The 23307-nt window shown below is 35.3% G+C and overlaps 1 protein-coding gene across 1 annotated transcript; it reads right to left on the reverse strand.

Moving 5' to 3' along the window:
* Positions 1–69: 69 nt before the first annotated feature.
* Positions 70–20715, reverse strand: LOC139965018 (protein Wnt-6-like). The gene is given in 6 exon segments (XM_071967172.1): positions 70–2229; positions 2231–2490; positions 8211–8521; positions 10599–10825; positions 14654–16130; positions 20369–20715. Coding segments are annotated over 5 exon segments (1044 nt in total). The 5' UTR covers positions 14728–16130; positions 20369–20715; the 3' UTR covers positions 70–2057.
* Between the last annotated feature and the right edge of the window lie 2592 nt (positions 20716–23307).

Here is a 23307-nt window from a genome sequence, read left to right on the forward strand (position 1 = left end):
ATTAACTGTAGCTTTAATCAAATACCATAAACAATGAAACAAGGAAATAACAACAACGGAAGATAAAAACACGAATTAGAAATCTTTAAAGCGATGCTGTATTTTAGTATAACTTTGTATATACATTCAGTAATATATTGCTTTAAAAAATCCACTCGTTCAAAAGTTATAATTTTAGCGAAAAGAGAAAAATTGTTTGAAACTGATGCCCATAAATCAAACTGTTTTTTTTTTTCAGTTTCAAAATAAATGTGACAAAAGAATGACAAAAGTAGGTCAAATGACGTCATATTCCCTTCGGTCAAAAGTCGTTCAATTTTTATTGACCTGGAAACCAAATGAAAATGGAAAAACAACGCAAACAAACACTGTAATATAGGCCTATTATACACATTCAGAAGAGCAAGTGTGATATTGACTTACTAGTTGCGGTATACTACCAAGAGAGACGGAAGGAAAACCCGCCCCACCCCACCATTTTTCCTGACATATGACATGGGTGGAAGACGTACGGATATACGGTAGTGAAATGACAACCCCCCCCCCCCCCCTCCGCAAAAAAAAAACTACGAAATAGGCTTATAACAATGCTTTATAAACTTGATATTACATTAGGGGCAACAACTTTCATCCTTATAAGCAAATATGACCAAATTATGCTAGACTAGTTTGGAATTGACGTGAACCTAACATTACGCTAAATATAGGCTAGAATTATGTGTATGTTGCCAACAACAACTACGCGAATACCATACAAATCATGGTATGGTACCGTATGCTATGGTGGACGTGCGTGTAGTGAAGTGATTTGATCCTATAACACTAAGCTCTATACATATAAGCAGTAACGTCTGACGATGTCACGTGATAAAGCTTCTGTTGTAACGCTATTTATAAAGCAAGAAACTAACATATTGTAATGTATACTCAGTCTACGCCGAACGTAACCCAACTGTAATAAAATGTTCGTATAATTATGTTATTTATATTTAATATCATGAGTTTTAGAGTATTTTTCATAACATGAGTACTACGTGTGTAACTACATCAGACGTACAGCAAACTTCTCAGAATTTCCTGTTTGAGAAAGAGAATTGTTTTTTAACAACAGCATTTTACATCAAGCATAGTTATCACGTCGTTAAATGATCGGAGTATTGTGCCTCAATTGCTATATGACATGGGGCAATTTTCGATAGTAGTATACGAAAGTGGGTTACGTCACATTTCATTTGTCTTAGATTTACATGGATGACGTCACGTGTCCCATGATTAGACCAATTGGTCGTCGTTTTAAGGAACTACTTCATTGAATTGTTAAAACTTAACCCATCATGTTGGTTATAGTTCCATGCTTAACATACAAAAAGAAAATAACGCTGTCCTGTTTCGCGAAAAAGAAAATTGTTTGCGCGCAAGACATCAGAAATAACTTATTTTTATTAACTAAAAAGAAAATTAATAAATTTCCTTTTGAGTACGAGCAATAAAAGTCAATGACTTTATGAACTTTGAAATATCAATACTGATAGAGTGTCAACTGCAATTGTGCAAGTTTAAAGAAGCCAATATACTTTTGTTCCTTTATGTACAATTTCTTTTTTGTTGTCTGGGCGATGCGATCGCTGTTCGCTGTATACACACACGCACTGACGCACACACGCACAAAATGCTACGAATGAAACCAGGTTTTTCAAGTCCAAAAACGTATTATTTTCTGCATGTTTTAGATTGAAAATTTTCATTTTTAATCATCAAACCAATTAAGAAATGACTGTGTTATAATGTCACAATTCCGTCAGTTCCATTCAACGGTTCTTAGGCCGTATAAAAATCGTGATCCAAGCTACAAGCAAACGAACGTCTTTCTTTTGATCAAAACATTCGATTACAACTTCACAGTTTAAAATGTTCTTTTTTCTTTCCCAATATCAGAGGGTATAGTCTTACTCCCAGATTTTTTTCAACGTTCTTTTTGTAAATTAATTTGAATTTTTTATTTTAGGTCCTTCGTGGTCCGTTGTCGTAGCCATTACAGATATGTACCACCTGTGTCGTCATACATGTGTCACACTGCACATCGCAACACCAATGAAACCTACAACGACACGAATCTTGTCTGGTGAATTCATACTCTGTGGCTCCTCTCCCGCAACACAATATATCACATCCTCCCACATCGAGAGCAGAACCGTTACACCGTCTTCCTTCGGTACCCAACGAACCGAGTTTTCGGTTCGGTTTACAAAAGTCTGGCGAGTTCGTCGTGTACACAAGATCATCGACCATCGGTGCTTTTATCGTGGAATCTTCCGGCAGTATCTCCTCGCCGTTGTTACCGCCAGTAACTTTAGCGGCACCGTTGAATTTTTCCTTCAAAAGGTTTCCAACTCTTCGAAAGGATGGCATTTTCTTCCAGCAAGTTTGTAAAGTACAGGATCCAGATAGACCGTGGCATTTGCATTCACGAAACATGTTTAGGCGTATGAGCTGTTAAAAAAAATAATAATAATAATAATAATAATATTAATAATAATAATAATAATAAAAATAATACTAAAATTGAGCAAAATAAAAGGAGGAATAATAAATTAAAGAATCAATGGAACATCCAGCAGTGAAATAAATAATACAGGTTATTTTACATACATGATATCCACTGGAATACATACAAAAGAAAAAATGTATGTTTAGGCTAGTATACCTTATATACGAAAGAATATTGATATTATAGCCTACCGTTCAAAGAACATATAGCCTACATCTCGCATCAGCAAGCTTTCTACCGCATTAAAGTAAACGACATACCACGGGATGACGTGTGACGTACCATCTCATACGTCATCCCTACGATACGCTAGAATTTAAAATAATGGTTAGCCAATGTCAATTTTCAAGGAACGTTTTTCGTTACCTCTCTGAAGACATCTTCCATTTCTGCGACATTGAATTGTCTAAGTTAACACTCACTGATGTATGGAAATCATTTTCAGGTTTAAGAGATGTTAATGTATCCTATTTTATGACGGTAATACTGATAGCGTTTAATATAATGTCCATATGTTAATTAACGTTGGCTCATAACCATATATACCATGTCTCACGTTACAAAGTGGGATTAATACAAAACTGTCGAATCTGCGTCAAGACAAAATTCGCGGATTTGTAATCATTTCCAAGAACATATCAACTTGTTTACTCTTTGTCTTAAACATATGGGAGTTCGGTGTTTGAACGGCGAGGGATGTACAACATGGTTATCGATATATATATATATATATATATATATATATATATATATATATATATATATATATATATATATATATATATATATATATATATATCGATATGTATATCGGTGTATATATCGATTAATAAAGGACTATATAATGCTGAATATATTGGTACTGAATAATACAGAGATAACGTATTAATTAAAATGGACTTTTAATTTCCATTTTCAACTTTGTTTATAGTTACCCACCCAGTTTTCCGTTGTTCATTAACTAATATTAATTAATTAAACTCCTATCATATTTGTCTTAGTTCTGTGGTAAGTGGGTAATAATGACTGCAAAGTTTAGCGATTAATGCTTTCACAGATCATTCAGATCACTATAGTGTACAGTGCTTAACGTCCGTACACATATACATGATCTCATGCTGCATGCAGGGTTTCTCTATCTGGTACGGTGTCGATGGATAATATATAGTGTTAGCTGTAAGTTATTCCTATATACAATGATTGTCCTGATAATATATCTCCTCGGAAGACAAAAAAGAGCGATAAAACTTGTTGGGGAGTCTTAAAGGTGTTGCCTTGACGAAGATATATGAGCGGCGACGGGGCCGAGACACCTCAATAGAACAATCAGAAGTGTGGCCGCGCGCGTCCTAACACTTCTCCGACAGAATCGGGCGGACTAAATTTACGAGTATCTCTGTCGACGCGACTCAAACATTCTCAAAATTATTGCCGCCTTCTTTTTCGTCTTGATATTTCATTTTCCGCACACCAAAGCTTGAGATTGAATATTAAGTGTCTGCATGTGGAAGAGAGAGTGAAGTTTGTTTTGATTGCTAGCTTCAAATTTATAGCTCTATTTAGAATAATACGGGTAAACTACAAGAGGTTCATGAGCCGTTTATTAAACTTGAAGTACACTTACGATATTGTATATACGGTTGTAATGCTTGGGCTGACTCAAGAACGGAGTATAACTTCATTCCATGTAAGCACGTAGCTGGCTATAGGCCTACACAAATGGCAGTTTATACTGCCTAACAATTCATATATAGCAGTATGACCGCTTGCTGTTTTTAGGCCTTAGGAGCGGGGTGGGTGGGTTGAGGGCGGGGGGGGGGGGGTGGTCGTAGGGACATTTCTAAAGCAGCAGTACAATGTACAAAAACGCATCCTTATTACCGTCACAGTGAATCAGGATATGCCGGTTATGCTAAGGAACCCAAATCGTTACATTACACAGTTTTCTTATCGTCACCATCATATAAACTCATTGTAATAATTGACTCTGCCAAAAACATAACAGTACTCTTAAAGTACCTATATATTATATTTAGCAATTAACTTTTTTTATAGCAATGTAGCTACTCGATCATTGTCACGTTAGGACGTAAAGGACTTAGTTTTCATGAATTTCATAAATTCGATGAATTTATTGAATCGCCGTTATAATACGTCTTACACTCCCCTAAAACATAAAACGTCAGTGGTTCTTGTAAATCTAATCATAGAAGAAGATCCACAAGAACTTTCCTATCCCAATTCTCAGTCGCCCTCCACCCCCCCTCCCCCCACACATATTGAGTGAAATAAAAACCTGATACATAGCTAGTACCTATTATCAGCGCGTCTTTCATAGCACAACTCAACGGGCCATATGTGTATGTTCCGTTGCTAATGTTGTTCTATCGACCAAAAATACGGTATAACGATGTAATTATTGTTCCGTGAATTTTTCACTGAATTAAGTATCTTTCCTCTGCTTGTAATGAGATTCATAAGCTTAGGCTACATAATATATGTGCGCGGTTTAATCTCTAGATCGTTCTGTAACTGACTTGGACAGGTAGGAATTCCCCAACCGTGATGTGTTTAATGTTCTTATAACAGAGACAAGAAGACGAGAGGCGCGTGTTGAAACTGAATTCAAAACACCGTCAACCAATTAACAAAATGTGTCATCATATAAACAACAGCATCATTGCTTGCCTTTGATTGGATTCAACCAAGATAAACCATGCCTAACAGAACCGAAACGAACTGAACCAAACCGCCAAATCAAACCGAACCGTAAAGAACCGCACACAACCAAACCGAGACGAGGCAAAGAAAGCCAAAACCAGGCGGAAATATACCGGTGGTGACAAAATATCATAAAGGATAAGATGAATAAGTTACCTCATTTTAATGGCAACAAAGCGCTTCCGTAGATTCCTGCTGATTCTTGCTGAATTCATTTCAATAAACTGTTTAAGTTAATTTTGAGTAAAGAACGTTTGCTCGAATTTCCAATCTATTGTATTCACATCAGTTTATTAAAAGCTATTGTAATGTATTCCATTGAGACATATTCAAATGGTCCTTGAGGCCAGTCAGAAGTGAGACGTTACGAACGGTTGATGGTATCTTGTCACGTGACTATGAGTGAGGCCTGCGCATTCTTATATCGAAGGACTCGACGTGAGGTCCTTAAGAAATGTAGTCTTCAGTATACCAACCCACAAGCTCGTCTCGGTAATAGCCTTACTATAAATCTTAAAGTAGTTGGTTGTTGATGACCACCTACTAACATTAAAGCTGTATAAGTTGCGTGTAATGTGCCACACTATGCGTGTAATGTACCATACTATGCGTGTTACGTTCCACACTATGCGTGTAACATATTAAAATGGTAAAGGAAATTTATCTATGGAGTCTGAAAATGCAATTTATTACGTAGGAACACACCACTGACACCGCACCAAGAACGATAATATTAGAGTAAGGACAAACTAGGTTCAAACATTGCTCTAAATTTATGAGGCAACAGTATTCTTTGTTGAGTTTACCGGTTGCAAACTCACAAATTCAGGAGATAATGTAACATGATTGCAAGAGGGTTGATTTGTACCCGGTTATGAGTAAATACGACACAGCTTGGTCAGAATACTTAAAATCAGAATGAAATATAATTAATGGAAAGGAAAAACATTATTAGCCTTTGATTTATTCTGATAGCATCTTGCCCGTCGTGGTCCTTCCGCCCAGCAGATATGCGTTAGTGCAATATATATTGGTAGTATGCTTCATTGGTATGTACTGACATAGTCGATGTCCATGGCATATGTACGTCTGCATATGATACTAGCATCGCGCTAGTGTATTTTTAAGGATTTGCCGCAGGTGTGGAACAGCGTTATACACAATATAGGCCTTTGTAGTATAGTACGAATGGGCATGCGTTATGAAGTATGTACATTACATATTTTGACTAAACACGGATATTTTCCTAATTTAGTGGAGGAAATTTAAAATTAACAGTAGTGAATCTAGTAGTAGGAACAGTTGAGAATTTCCCCATCGTTTTAGTAATCAAAATGTCCGCCATGCTGGGATAGTTTTATCGTTACTTCGATCAAATGACTTGATCGAGAAAAAAAACTCTTACATCTTGTGGGAAGTATGCATTACGTGTTGGCATCGGTTATAGCAAAGACAATAAACATATACTGCTTTAAGAACTGGATGTTAAGATGGGTCCACCCTTCCCCTTTAAGTCAGAGTTTTGTTTTCTGTGGCAATCTACACTATCAGAAACATCTTAAAACAAGTCTCTTCATGTAGCGACTCCCGACGGAGCGATATAGGCCGTTAACGGTGCGTGGGTAGGCTTAGAATTAACTCCCTCTTTACGCGCACTGTGTGATTCTCAGACCGAAAGCCTATTGTGTTACAACCGGCGCGTATGTGCTGTGATGTTATCGCGACATTAACCTAATATCGATAACAGATTATCACAGTACCGCAGAGATTTCACTTAATGTGACATCAACTTCTTCTCCCCGAGAACAATGTTCAAGGTAACATTAATGTTTCAAACGGACTGGTTACAGTTTTATTAATTGGAACTATATACCACAGACTGATTGGGTTAAGATTATCGATACAGACTTATAATGAATTAGACATGATCGTCTATATAACAATTTAAGGGTTGGGAGAACTTTTCTTTATTGGAAACAGTTATATCGAAAGGTCGGCAGGCCACACACGCTCTTAGCTATTATAAAGGTTGAATGTATCTAAACTTTCAATTTTGGAATTACTGTGGAAACCGAGCTAACTGGATCAACAAAATGTGTTTAAAAAAAAATATATTTCGGTATTGATCAGTTAGTAAGTAATATGTATGACGTTGGTAAGTGATATGTATAACGAGATCAGGCAAAACTTGGGGTTTTATGAATATTATTACAGCTCAGTTAGCACCGCCTAATCGATGTGACGTCACATAAAATTAGTCTATGCAACCTAACATCAATGTTCTATGAATGTTCCTAAAAATCAATTTGAAAATATTATATTGAATTCTTACTTCATTTTTGTTTTATTCTTGACATTGTGATTCCATTTTTAGAAAATTCGTTATCTCATTTGTTTAGCAATGATTTAAACAGGTGAACATTCCTTATTCGTTCGTTATTATCCATTTTTGCCTGCCTTGACTTTGATTGGTTAATTATATCTAAGATCATCGGCGGAATATTGGTCAAATTCAAATGTATGTGTAAAAGTAAGTTGGCCTGACGTTTCGATCCTAGCATGATCTTCTTCAGAGGCTAAAAAATGTAATGTCATTTAATAATGACAGTTATTGTAATCAAATGTAATAAAATCAAATGTAATGTCATTTAATAATCACAGTTATTGTTCGTTATGTCAAGAACCAAAATCCTTTTTTTTTTTTTTTCTATTTCCTTTTCTCTGTATCCTCTCCCCGTCCCACCCCCACCTTCCCTCTCACATTCGTGTTAACTTTCCCCCTCACCTTCCCGCCGACCCACCCCGTCTAGTTGTAAGCTTAGCTTCTAGTAATGAAATGTATCGAATAAATAGAGTCAATTGTAAATTGATTAGATTAACCGAAAATTAATAAAAAATTTAAGAAAAAGAAATTTAAAGAAAAATCTTCTCCGCTACTTACCGCACGGCCTGCTTCATTATTATGCAACGTTATTAACGTTCTTATGTCATTTCTTTTCCTTTGTTGAGCATCCATAAATTCTTTAGCTTTTAAATATCCAAATTCTATATTATCACCGCATCCTCCCCATTCCCATGACTCATCGATGACCTCATTTTCACTATTCGTTGGTTTTTTCTTCTTTTTGGTATTTCTCGGTCTGTCGGCACATCCACATTGGATGAGCTCACCCATGCTACACGCCTGTGTCACGGCATATGTTGCCCCAGCTGACGTCACGGCGTTCACAAACGCCGTTTCTCTGGTATCTGCTGATAGCAAACCAGAAATAAATAAATAAATAAATAAATTAAAAAATATATAAAAAAGTAGACAGAAATACAATTGTAAAGAAAATTAGATACGTGCCTTCCTACTTGTTAAAAATTCCCCAATCTGATTGACCGGTTGACATCAGCTGACAGTGACGTGAGGATAACATACGGCAAAATCACCAGCGGATTATTATAAGTTGCAAATAAGAAGTATTTCGGCAAGCTTAATATCGATCCCAGCTAGTTGCCTAAGCTAATTCAAAACATATGTTGATAATTAAAATGCCAACAACTTGTAAGAACAGTTACGAGTATTCAGAACCTGAAAACTAGGAAGCGGAAAAAACGCCAAAAACGCGATGAATTTGTTGAAGATTTTCTTCTTTTTTACAGTTTCTTATTTTCTTTTTGCATTTTACTTATTTTTGTTGAAAAATTCCAGAAGGTCCGGGGAGAGTAATTAGTTGCTCAAGGGCTGGATTTGACCCACGGGCCGCAGGTCGCCCGCCCCTAACGTAGTCTATTGATTGAATAAAATACAATGTATGTATCAAGTATCACAACGGGCCGCCAGACCTTGAAAAGTATAGGACTGTTTGATAATGACAGGTTTACATGTTAGTATACTTTATTATGGAAGCACCACACTTAGGCCTACAGCGTAATATCGAAAGCTGCGAATGACAAAATGTTGAGGAGGCTATAACTGAATTATTCCAATTTTGAGAAGAGGATGAGTAATGGTATCGCTTATGGCAAGCCATATGTGCAATAATTCAATAAACCGAGTTTATCGCCGTTAAACTCTGTTTTTCGATCGATTAACTCAGTTTATCGAATGGATAACCGTGTTTTTCGCGATAATCTCAGTTTATCGAGCGAAAAGCAGGCTGACCTCGATAAACTAAGATTATCGGCGATAAACCGAGTTTATCAAATGGGAACTATGTTTTTCGCTCGATAAACTAAGTTTATCGATAATCTCTGTTTATCGATAAACTGAGTTTATCGATAAACTCAGTTTATCGCTCGATAAACTCAGTTTATCGCTCGATAAACCGAGTTTATCGAATTGGATACGGCACGCCACATGTGCAATAATTCGATAAACCGAGTTTATCGCCGTTTACTCTGTTTTTCGATCGATATACTGAGTTTATCGTGAGAAACACGGTTATCCAGACGATATTGTAATTTTTTTTATCATTTTAGAATAAAACACAATATTCAAGGACTTCAAATATCCTGTGCCACAAAATCGATTGATTGATGTGATCGATTTAAATTAACAAGGAGTGTAAATGTCTTTTATTTTATGTTATAAGTTATACTTTTAGTTATAAAACATTTTGTTTTACATTTTGTTAATTTAATTGATCGAAAACCACTCAATAACGTTCTAAAGAAGCTATGCGACAAGATGCAATTGTCTACAGTTAAATGTGGTACAAAGCAGACATTTCTTCTTTAACTTTGTCATCCGACCGACACAAAAATATTATTTTTTTGACATTGAGGCTGAAAACTATAAACGGGAAAGCATTCTTGCGTCATGTAATGTCAGTTCCTCCAGTACATGATATTAATGACAAGAATCTATCGTTGACATTCCTTCATAATGCACACACTCAAAATGAAAAGAAAAACGAAAAAAAAAAAACGAATAAAAAAAGAAGAGTTACAGTGTATATAGATGAACTTAATAACATTGATGAACGGGGGTAAAAGGCCGCGATAATTTAACGCGGTAATAAAATGGCGTGATAGAGTGTGACCAACCAGCCGTCTGCAAAAGCCTTCAGTTTGTCAGGAAAATACGCAAACTGTAAATTACAGGAATTAAACTATCAAACCATGCCTCGAAATGTGTGGACTTGAAGCTAGTAAGGATATCAATCAATAACTTCAACTCGAAATGTACTCGAGATTGAAGGATTTCATTTCTTCGTAAAGTAAAGAAACGCAGGTTTACATTTGTGGTATCTGGGGTTGGTGTAAGAGGAGGGGCGAGGGATATATATTGTATTGGAGTGGATCTTTGGGTATGGGGGAGGGAAGGGGAGGGGTTACTTACCTTGTTTTAAGACTTTACCAACTGAATTCTGAACGGTAGAACAATTCCATTTGCTATATCTGAGCTGGTATTGACATTCCCCTATTCCAAGCCGAGTACCCTCGACCACTGCTTCGACGATCTCCGGCTCTTTCCGGCAAATATCGCGTTGACTGGAACTACCTTTCAGTTTCTTTGATCTTCTGCAGATGGCATTACGGTCAAAGGTCAACGGACTGCCAACGACCCTGAGAAAAATGTTACATTAATATCTGATAAAACAGCAAAATTGAAAAATTGCAACAGCAAAATGGAAAACCAGTGTTCGGTGACTCGTTAGCCCATTCAGTTAGGAACTTGATTTCTGACGTGAAAGTCGACTGGTGTATCTCCCTTATTGTAAGCTAATGATTAAACATGTTAATTGAGATCACAAAATTATGTTGTCTTTGTTTTTTTTAGATATGGGTGAAATAACCTGATAAACCCGAGAGCAGCAGATACATTAGACGGAACAAACCATCTTATATTTTATGCGCACTTTGTGAATTATCTGTCTAGATTGTCATTATTGTTGTTGATGCCAATTCTTTCTTAGTATTTCGAACATATTTGTGGGAAATATTAGTTCGCTCTCTAACGGATTAAATCACTTCTACTGCGTCATTGAAGCTATGAAAAACAGTGGTAAAGTCAAGGGCGCGGACTTTACAGAATGTGTTTACGTGCTTGCGTTGTGTCCATTAAACTTACACAGAGTGCAAAGCGGTATGAACACGCGTAGACGGATGTCATGAAATGTGTTCGTTTCAATCAAAGCATTTCCATAGTCTCGTGTCGTAAGACAAACTTCTTATTAATGGAAATCCAATCAGTTTCATTAAGCTACGTGTGGTAGAGATATTTATCATTAACAACGCCATCAACATCAAGGTAATAGAAATTTGACACTGTTTCACGCATGGCAACGCCTTGACATGACTTCAGCCTAGCCAGAATATATCTCAGACGAAACGAGATTTATCCTGTCTGTTTGAATGTGTGGTGTAGCATCACAAAGATCCCTGCCAAACAAGATAAGATCATGGATTCAACAAGGTTCAGTTTTATGGAGGAGTGTGAGAGATGGGGGAGGATGCCTAACCTATTTAATATTTCAGGTTAAAGCTTCTTATCGCTTCACTTTCGCAACAATCTATGTTTTACACACTACACGCAAGAGTTCAATGTATGCGATTAACCCCTACACATGCATGTGCATCAAGTGTTACAATACTAAACAACATATGGAGATCATGGACCTAAACACCTGAAAATGACTGTCTAGCTACATGCAGGTCGGATGGTTGCTTGCAATTTTCATGATTTCACAGTGACCCCTACAGCGATTGGGAATAAGCACACTTGACCTTTTACCAGGCTTTCTAAAGAAATCGGGTGAATTTTACCGATTTCCGAAAGTTTGTGATCATACCCCAATAGACACTAATAATTTACTGAAAGTATTTAACGTTTTCTACGCCTTAGGCAGACATATTTGTTGAAAAAGTTCAATTCAATGGCGTGATTATTTGAGAAAAAGATGACTTGAAATCAATAAAAGAAGTGTCTGAAACGAGTCTATTATTGCTAGGGACCCCCAGGCAAAGTTACACATGAAATTAATACCTGTTATCTATCGATTGTGTTTATTATGAATAGGGAAGGATGACGGAAAATTGACAAATGGAAAATTTGACTTCTGGATTTGTAAATTCAGAATAAAAAAGTTCTCATCCGTTGGTTATGTATTTCTTTGATTATTAATCTTGTTATGTTCTTGTTATCATTTAGTCTTATTGATCTTCCATACGTTAAGTACACTAAAGTCTTTACACGATACGATGTTTAGGCTGATAGACCTATCCCATATACCTATAGATTAAACATTTAAAATATCGTTCTGCCAAGTAATGTGTAATTCATTGCGTAGCGAGCAGTGTCACGAGCATTTGCAGGCCTAATGTTGGGTCATGTCAGTATGCGGCGCCTCGCAACATAAAATTAACCAATCAGAAGAGAAAAGACGGTCAGACATACATTTTGTTCATCGATAACCTAGATTTTAGGCAGTACAGCCTTTCCCGCGGGATTCAGTTTGGAAGTATGGATTTCTGGGTTACTACGTACATGATAATCAAAGCATTTTGAAGGTCGTAGGCCTTGTTTATATGCTACTGTCCTCTTAACAGGTTCTGCTTACACCACATGTATTTATCAATTGTCTGTTTCTCATGCATATTTGATAAGGAAATATGATTGAATTTTCAATGATTTCCTTCTTCTAGAATGCTTGGATTTACACATTACGTTTCTATGAAATTGTTGTTATTTTACGTTATTTGTAGCAATCATGCTAATCTATTTACGACGTAAATTGAATATTCATTATACAATAATACATATTCATGAAACAACCTTCCTTGTTAAACTTGAAAACTACTTTCATATTTTTAAGTTCTCATTTTACATAAGTAGTGGTGTACCCTCTTGTAGGTTGTCAGCATTATCCTTTACTATGATCATTGTAAGAACTGCTCAAATAATGTAGAACAGATGGAAATCAGCAGAAATATCGGTAATATCATTAAAAGGATAAGCTTACTGGCGTGACGTACTATTATGGGATATGAGAGGTAGTGTAGTGCACATAACTTCAAAGGTGGGAGGGGTGGGGATTCTAAATTTCCCAGACCGATTTAAGAGGCATGAACCTTTATAGAGGTCAAGTGGCGAATGAAGGATTTATGACTGGATTGTGGCTCTTGGCACTTTGAAGTCGACTCCCATATGTGGAATAGGGGGGGGGGTGGCATCTCCTCCAGTAAAAATATGTATCGAAGAGAAATTGTACATACTGAGGCATACGTAAATTAGGTCCATAATTAGCGATTAACCTACGCTGTGCTAAAAGTGCCTCTTGACATGACTGAGGTTTAATAGTAGGTGTGCACCTATAGCAGTGGTCCAATTCTCGCCCAGATGAATGTGAAATATTCCATGACTGAATCATTTCACCGGTGACTCACGATTTGAGGTGTGAAGCCACCCCCTCCCCCACCAATACCCAACCCAATGTTACGCACGCCACTGTTGACAGGCAAGAAATACGTGTTGTAGAGTTCAATGAAAGACATGCTTTGAACAAAAGCAAATCAAGGAATACATATATATATATATATATATATATATATATATATATATATATATATATATATATATATATATATATATATATTGCATTAACATAAAGTCTGTTCAAAGTATCTCTTTCGAGATCCGGCTTTAGGAATCACAAATGATTTCGAGTTGGTTAGCATCATGTTTGATCTTTAGAGTAAGGCAAAATATGTCACCAAAAACAGAACTAGTATTGTTCGATACAGGTGACAAACGCCTACAGTGGAATTACGACCTTCCTTACCGGTTTCGAACCTCTGGACATACAATCAGCGTCCATAGCCTAGTGGTTAGGGTGTCCGCGTACAGAGCGGAAGGCCCGTGGTTCGAATCCCGGTGGAGGCTGAAAGTTTTTTCACTGTTTTTCCAACTCATTACGATTTTCATTTATATATATATATATATATAGGCTATATATATAGAGTTGGTTGGTTGGCGTCTATCTTGGCGCAGAGTGCTCTATGTCCAGTGGACAGAGCGGAATATATGTTGATACTAGTTGAGACTATAGTGGAACTATATATATATATATATATATTTATAACATGAAAAAGGTAACGTGAAATCGAAATCTACCTCTAAAATTTAAATTATACATTAAGAGTTGAAAACAAATACCGTCCTCTTTTAAACAATGACGTTTTGTAGTTCCAAAAGTGTTTCAAAAGTAAATTTAAACTAACCTTGGTTACCCAATTCTATCTATACTATAGCCTACTACTCCTACTGTAACATACGTGAGTTAGATCCTTGCTAGCATGATGATGTATGCTATATATTATCATCTGATCACGTTAGAAAGACAAAATAATATGTTCTTGGAAACGATATAGATTTTGAGGGAAGGAAATACTTACCACCAGAGTCCAATAATATTAGAAGGCAAAACAAGAAATACAACAAGTCCCGTTACTCCTCTCCACCAATCCATTTGGTTCTTACTCTCCGTCAATGTTTCCAGAAAAAGTTACGAAATCTATAATATTTTTTTCTGTTTCTTTTTAATAATGTTTTAAACTGCTGATGAATATTACACCCTACTATCGTTAAAAGATTTAACAAACACTTTGTGTCAAATTCGTTGCATATTACCTTTTCCGTATTTTAAACAGTCGACCATTCGGTTTAGAAAAAAAAATATATAAAGCGTATATGTCTATAGACTTTCCTTTTGAAAGATATACGATATCCTACAGTAGAAAGGGGTTCCGCGAAATTTCCACTGATGGTTACATACGCGAGACCTTGACAACAATGCCTAACAAATCCTTCGGGAATCTTAAGCTGTCGTAAAATGTCATCGACTATTCCACTCTTTGCCTCTTGGTTTATTTAATTTGATGTTTCCATTGTTATCCGTCCTTTTGTTGTTTCCTTCTCTGCTTTCAAACGTTCCGCTCATCTATTGTCATCTACTTTTGCACGGCTAATTAATCACGACGAAGAGTCCCACTTCTTTTTTTCTCCTCCATTCAGAGTTGTCCATTACACCCCTATCGTTTTGATTGGGATTCACCGCTTTGGGTTGTTGCCCCCCTTTGATCACCTTGTCAGTTACTGAACCTCTGGAACACGGTCTCAAAGAGGTGTAGAGAAAGACCCCACTTCTCGCTTCCTCTTTGATTTTGGTTTACTGCTCTTCTCTACTAAATGGGTATTTTATGACTCTGGTCGTAAACACGTGGTAAACAAATTCGCTTTGAGTTGGCGAGTCTTATTTGCGGTGCGCGGACCTCCGAAATGCTATTAAGTCTCTCAACACGAGAAGCCATATACACATATAGATACATTTATGTATTTATATATATATATATATGTAATATTTTTTATCTATTCTACCATATACCTGTCTCTTCGGCACTTCGGGTTTAACTATTAAACGTGTCAATCCTGTACAGACCATACAGCAAACAAGATCAGAAGGCCCAAGAAGAAAAGAAAAAAAGAGTTACATTTTGAACTTGCTTCGTGATGAATGAGCTTTGAAATACGTCAGTCATTCCATATCAAGGATGATGGATGGGTTAGATTTGAGCTACATTGACCTCTCGGGTCCGCCATTTTTACTTTCCCTGTTATGTCTTATAGAATATATTATATCGATAGCTAGAAACCCAGACGTAGAACGCGCTATTGACAAGTTAAGGAGTTTAATCTCAGTATCGAAACAATGTCATATTGAGTATATTGTGAAAGAAACCCGTATAAATCATGGCCTCACGTCTCCCTCCAGCAAGAAACGCAGAACAGACTGGAATGTAATACGCGATTTAGGCGCGTGGAAATATCTCGGTGAAACACCCCAGGGATTGTAGGCCGCTTGGAAAATACTAACTTTCTCGAGAAAAAAAAAGGACCGAGGAAAAGAAAAGAAAAGAAAAGAAAAGAAAAAAAATATATATAATAATAATAATTGGTAACTTTTCAAACCATAACAAAACCAGTCACGTAGAATTATTCCCTACTCGAAAATACAACTTTGGAAAAGTTATGGGGATAAAAGAACGTCAGTGATAACAATACATATCTTTGCAAGGAATTTGAGAAAAACTATCACAGAGTCAAAGAAAATGAATTCAGATGACGTATGAAGGTGATCCATATAAGTTCACAGAGCTAGGTCATTTCCTAAGGTGGCAATCAATTTACGATCGAGCAACGAGCTGAAAAGTAAGACTTTATATTCTGCAATATTTTCAAAATGCGATACTGCTTGAGTCGGTATGTTGCCAACTCATCACACAATATCAACTTATAACAGTGCAGATTGCAATCTAATACCATTTTGTTGAAATTGTTAGATATCAACCTTCAAGATCGAGGCGATTCGTCAAAAGTGGTAGGACCACCTACCCCAGAACACGCCCATAAGGCTAGCTCTTCAATAGTTTGATACAAATGTGTTTACAAATGCAAAATAATCTTTTTTCCCCCTCAATTACAAATTATGTCGAATTTTATCAGCCTTGGTGCCCTATTGTATACGATAAAGATGAATGAATGAATGGATGGATCGATTGATATATTGATAGATAGATATACAGACAGACAGATAGATAGATAGATAGATAGATATATTGATTGATTGATTGATGGATGGATGGATAGACGGACGGACCGACAGATAGACAGGCAGAAAGCTAGATAGACATACATACAGACAGACAGATATATATATATAGATAGATAGATAGATAGATAGATAGATAGATAGATAGATAGATAGATAGATAGATAGATAGATAGATAGATAGATAGATAGATAGATAGATAGATAGATAGATAGATAGATAGATAGATAGATAGATAGATAGATAGATAGATAGATAGATAGATAGATAGATAGATAGATAGATAGATAGATAGATAGATAGATAGATAGATAGATAGATAGATAGATAGATAGATAGATAGATAGATAGATAGATAGATAGATAGATAGATAGATAGATAGATAGATAGATAGATAGATAGATAGATAGATAGATAGATAGATAGATAGATAGATAGATAGATAGATAGATAGATAGATAGATAGATAGATAGATAGATAGATAGATAGATAGATAGATAGATAGATAGATAGATAGATAGATAGATAGATAGATAGATAGATAGATAGATAGATAGATAGATAGATAGATAGATAGATAGATAGATAGATAGATAGATAGATAGATAGATAGATAGATAGATAGATAGATAGATAGATAGATAGATAGATAGATAGATAGATAGATAGATAGATAGATAGATAGATAGATAGATAGATAGATAGATAGATAGATAGATAGATAGATAGATAGATAGATAGATAGATAGATAGATAGATAGATAGATAGATAGATAGATAGATAGATAGATAGATAGATAGATAGATAGATAGATAGATAGATAGATAGATAGATAGATAGATAGATAGATAGATAGATAGATAGATAGATAGATAGATAGATAGATAGATAGATAGATAGATAGAGGATTTGACGTGACATGATATTGAAAGGTTTCAATCCTCCCTACATTATCTAGTCTTACTTTTGTCAGAACGATGAATTTTCGAAACAATTTACCTACAACAATTTTGTTGTAAGCAGATGCACCTTGTAGTCACATCAACGATGACGTCATGATATTGCGAGGCGGAAGAGTACTTCAAATTTTGTTTCGTTAATAAAATCATATTTTATTTATTTAACGTTGAACGGATCCCATTGAATTACTGTCAAATTGAATCCAAATAATCTTACAAACTCTTTGTAAAACCCTGCATGCTCAAGATTTTTGTCCTGTTCCATTGTCTTTAAGAAAATGAAATATTGTATATGAGGCAATACTTCTGAATTATGTACCGTTATACACGGCGTTCGAGTTACAGAAACAACATGTGTATAGTTTGACCCTATAGACCTATAGAATTCATGTCGATAATTTCGTGAACATTTTGCTTGAACCAGAAAATGACAGACCCCACAGAAACAGTCTTGAAAAGGGTAAGAAAGATTTATGATGCGATGTCACGATATGATTTCTTGTTTAATCATATAATTTGGTAATGGTATAGGCAATGCCAGTTCAACGCAGGTTCACTTTGAATGATCGACACTGGCGGTATAAAGCAAAACCCAGAGGCACTTTATACATAGCACCTGTAATTCTTTACGCTGTTTTGTTATTTTTTTCTCCATTTCCTCTTTTTTTTTCTTTTTCAATTTTCCCCGGCGTCTCCCTCAAGTGGCGTAAAATAGATCGAAAATGTGTCAACATGAAATGTCGGTATTAGGCATCAAGTATAATAAAATATGACCAACAGGTTATTATTGAACCTGTTATGTACTACTACGAGATGGAATTATGTGCATGGGGTGGGTACTTACATATGTGTTGACGACAACTTCGTTTGTAACAGTAAAATGATTCAAAGGGACATTTAAATATCGTGTTGACCATGCTTTATAGAGTTTCTATAACACACTATATAAATTAGTTTTGTGTACTCGATTCCTTGCTCGTACTCGCCGAGTACCATGGTCTGTATTTGTACTGATAGTTTAGTACTCCTAATCGTGAGAAATATGAAAACCAAGTATAAACTCATATACTCGTGGCATTTGTAACAGTATACGGCGAAGTTTATGCTAAACTATTTAGACCAGCCGCTTTCACTGAAAATATTCAATATTTAAAGAGGTATGTATATAAAAAGGTAAGTTCCTGTTAATGGCCAGGGGTTATGAATATTCAACGAGGTGATTGACTATCAATGTTTTTCACTTGTAATTAAGACGGCACGTGATTAATTAAGGAATTTCTTTTCAACCAAGTTTCATTCTCTATCATTAATTTCAGAAGTTTGGAGTGAAAAAGAAGGCAAGCTTTTTGTTTTACGAAATTAAGAAAGGACACATTTGACCTTCTACAAATGTCAATATATATATATATATATATATATATATATATATATATATATATATATATATATATATATATATATATATATATATATATGCGCCCCTCAGTGAAAGATGATCCTGTGTGGTTACGCAATACTACTGTACGGTGTAACAATAACCATTAATTTGATCCGGTTCCGATCCGGATTGGAACCATATCTAGTGTGAAACCGCTACACTGAAACTTATTTGGAATCCCATCACACCCCCCCCCTCCCTCACAGATACCCCTCTTCTACCCTCCCTCGGCGTAATTCAATTAAAATTGATTTGTCACTGCAGAGTGAATATTACAATAATCATTGTCTCCACGGCAAGCAGAAAGAGGTTCGGGTAATTGTAAGGACATTGACCTTACAGTGACGTCATAATACAACGAGAAAAACAACACAGCAGGTCATGAGCTTAAGCAAAATTGCGACATCCCTGAACGGGAACTCCAAGTCTGAACGGGAACTACAATCATTAATAAACAATTGTGAATTGGTTAAATAACTGTTTAACTAAATCGTAACTTAATTTCTAAATTAAAATTCTAAAAAAGACATAAAATACAACAACATAGCATTAGACTGTTCTTTACCAAATTCAAGATTCTACATTTTGTATATTTATTTTGTATATTTATTTTGTATACTTATTTTGTATATTTATTTGTATAAATATTTTGTATATTTATTTTGTATATTTATTTTGTACATTTATTTTGCATATGAAAGAGAAGATTCAGTACAAATCGCTCTACTTTTCGTTTTGAAAAGAAATATAATATATTGATATTACGACATACGCCTAATTGCTTATTAATTACAGGTTCAGAAACATGAAAGACGCTGTTTTATTTCAGGAAGTTTGCAAATATCATATACCGCAATATATTTCTGACGTTCAAATTCATCGACTTGTCAATAAAATATTAATTAATGATCATACTTTCTGATAATTCTGTTCTCTTTTTCGGAAGAAATTTGATCTGATAATTTCTACTTCTTTGTCAACCGTTTTATTTCTTTAATGGTAAGCGATCTCAAAAGGATACATAGACATGAAATGAATTATTGATTGATTTTTTAAAAATTCTATATATAATATAAGAATGATTAATAGCGTTGAACTCACCACAATGTACTTGAATACCGTCCCGAGATTCCTTAATCGTTGCTTGAATGCGCGTGGTTCGCGGTTTTGTCGGTTCTCTCAAATGGGAGAGTTCATTAGTTCAACAGGGGTATGATGTTATCTTATATAGCTCGAACGTTGATCTCCAATTTATGACTAAGGTCTCCCCCAGAAACATTTCAACTACTGTTGATAAACAATTTTGAGTCAATTTGTAGACCAGTCATCGAGACAGAGATGTAGAAAATCTCATACAATATAAAAGAGTTGAAATTTGTTTCCCATAGATTCGCAGTTAAGGCAGTAATTCCATGCGACATTGGCCACTGACCACATGCGGCGAGTTGAAGCTAGCGGTATGTCTTTCTGCGGCGTAAATATCGGCATTGATCCAACAAATTTGTAACATACTAGCTACTGAATCGTTTTACCTTGCTTATCAAGAAGTGGTAACCGGCCCGACTGCAGAGTTAGAGATATGGAACCAAGAAGAGTTATTATCGAACGCCGTAAGAACTCAAAAGTAGTAAAGCATATACTCACTTCACGTGCAATTCACCCACAGAAAGTGTCAAGAGAAATTATATATTTATATATAGGGGGATGTGGGGCGGGAGGGGAAGGGGGAATGGAGGGGAAGGAAGCGCGATGGAGGGATTTTATATTTGCATGAAAATATGTCACAAAATATTGTTAAAGATACTTCGTTTGTTACTTGTATTGTACTTGTATATGTTTAAGTGTATTACTATGAAGTACATGGATAGCGTGAAAATTAACTATGTGACCTAATCTGACCACTGCTTGGATATATTTTTTTAACTTATGTAGAACAACTTAGTTTATAAAGCCCCCCCTCTCCCCCCATAGAACAGCAATGTGGCTTTGAAGTATTACGATGCACGTCACAAAAGAATTATTACACGTTACAATGATCAATATTACACGTCACAATAGAAATATTATACGTCACAATAGAAATATTATACGTCCGACAGAAATGGGTGCAATTACGAGGTTTGAAAATTTCAAGCTGATTACTGATAATATCATACTTTCTCTGTAAATTAAAAAGTGACTTTTCTGCAACAGGTAAACCAACAAAACGTATACCCTTATTTTGCAATCTCACAAGATTGAATATCAACAAATTGAATTTATAATAATCACATGCACCCTACCAAGTAATTTTCTAGTCATAAATTTGTAAATGTATTCGTCAGTGAATCATGTTAGCCGGGTCTACGGCCTTAACCTACAAATCACCTTTAATGAAAAGGATAGTTAAAGTTTTTACATTTTTGGCGTTTCATAAGTTTTCTCACCATAATTTAGCGTAAACGTGTGTAGACACTCACAAATTAATGTTGGCTGACCATGAGCATTACTTAGAACACCTTATCGGTTAACCGTTAAATACGTGGGATCACTCTCACATAAACATAGGTTTTGGAGCATTTTTGAATAAAATCAATAGTCGTAAATTCTAGGAAAATGTATATTTATTTTATCGTAAAAATCACATTACGCTATGATAATGGACAGAATGGGGAAACCGAGGGCGTAAGTAAACGATCGTAAACTAGAGTCGACAAAGTCTAGACCAACTCCAATACCTTTTATCCAGTCAATGTTAAACAAGGCTTCGACCAACGGATGTGGATTCTTCTCAGGCTGAACTTTGCTCAGTTCCTAAGTAAAACAGGTTGGTCAAATAAATTGGGTCTACCCTAAAACCGGAAGTATATAGTTACGCCCCTGACTTGATTCCCAAAGTCAAAAGTAATCTTGGTCCATTTGTAACCAGACTTCTGTATCTGTTATTATTATACTGTTGTTCCAACGTGTAGGGAGGATCTATGATATATACTATCTATATATTATAAATAATAATATTTGATCTCGATAAATGAGCTGGGAATAATTATCTCAATTGTCTCTCTATATCTCCCTTCTTCGCTGGCTTGCAAGTGTCAACTTTGACCATTAGGGCAACCCTGTAATAGTCACAGCCTCTATTTGAATACCCATCAGTGTAAGATATTTCAAGGCCGAGTCAAAAGACAGGACCGGGCCCTTGCCTCCTATTCTGAAATCTTTTTTGACACTAAAATCTAGCTGGAATTATAATTTTGCTCAAAATAGATTACAAGGTGGTAGAATTTTCCACGTTTCAAAACAGTTGTATGCTCCCAATTAATTTATTGATTAATTCACGATGTAGTTCAATAATTATACCTTTGTTTCCCACATAGTAAATGCATGTTTGGTGAATTTAAGTAACAATTTGTTGTTTTATCAGTCATATCTCATCTTTCTTTAATTGTCGAATATAGGATCACTGTATATTGATACAAGAGTTATTAATTGTGAAACAAAAGCAAGATCCATCCGATATTGTACTCATCTTTACAAAGGGTATGTTAGTTTAACAACATGTGCATCATTGACGCTAAAAATATGTACTACATATACATTAATGTTTAAATACATGCGGTGGAAATGTTTTCGAATATAATTATATAATTATATAAATATATAATTAATAATATATAATATATATATATATATTTATATATATATATATATATATATATATATATATATTTATATATATATATATATATATATATATATATATATATATATATATATATATATTTATATATATTTATATAGAAATAGAAATGAAAATCGTAATGAGTTGGAAAATCAAGAACAGTGAAAAAACTTTCAGCCTCCACCGGGATTCGAACTACGGGCCTTCCGCTCTGTACGCGGACACCCTAACCACTAGGCTATGAACGCTGATTGTATGTCCAGAGGTTCGAACCGCTAAGGAAGGTCGTACTATATATATATATATATATATATATATATATATATATATATATATATATATATATATATACTTCTCGTTACACCGTATTACACAATGT

This window comes from Apostichopus japonicus, chromosome 23 (assembly GCF_037975245.1).
Source record: "Apostichopus japonicus isolate 1M-3 chromosome 23, ASM3797524v1, whole genome shotgun sequence".
NCBI classification, from domain to species: Eukaryota; Metazoa; Echinodermata; class Holothuroidea; order Aspidochirotida; family Stichopodidae; genus Apostichopus; species Apostichopus japonicus.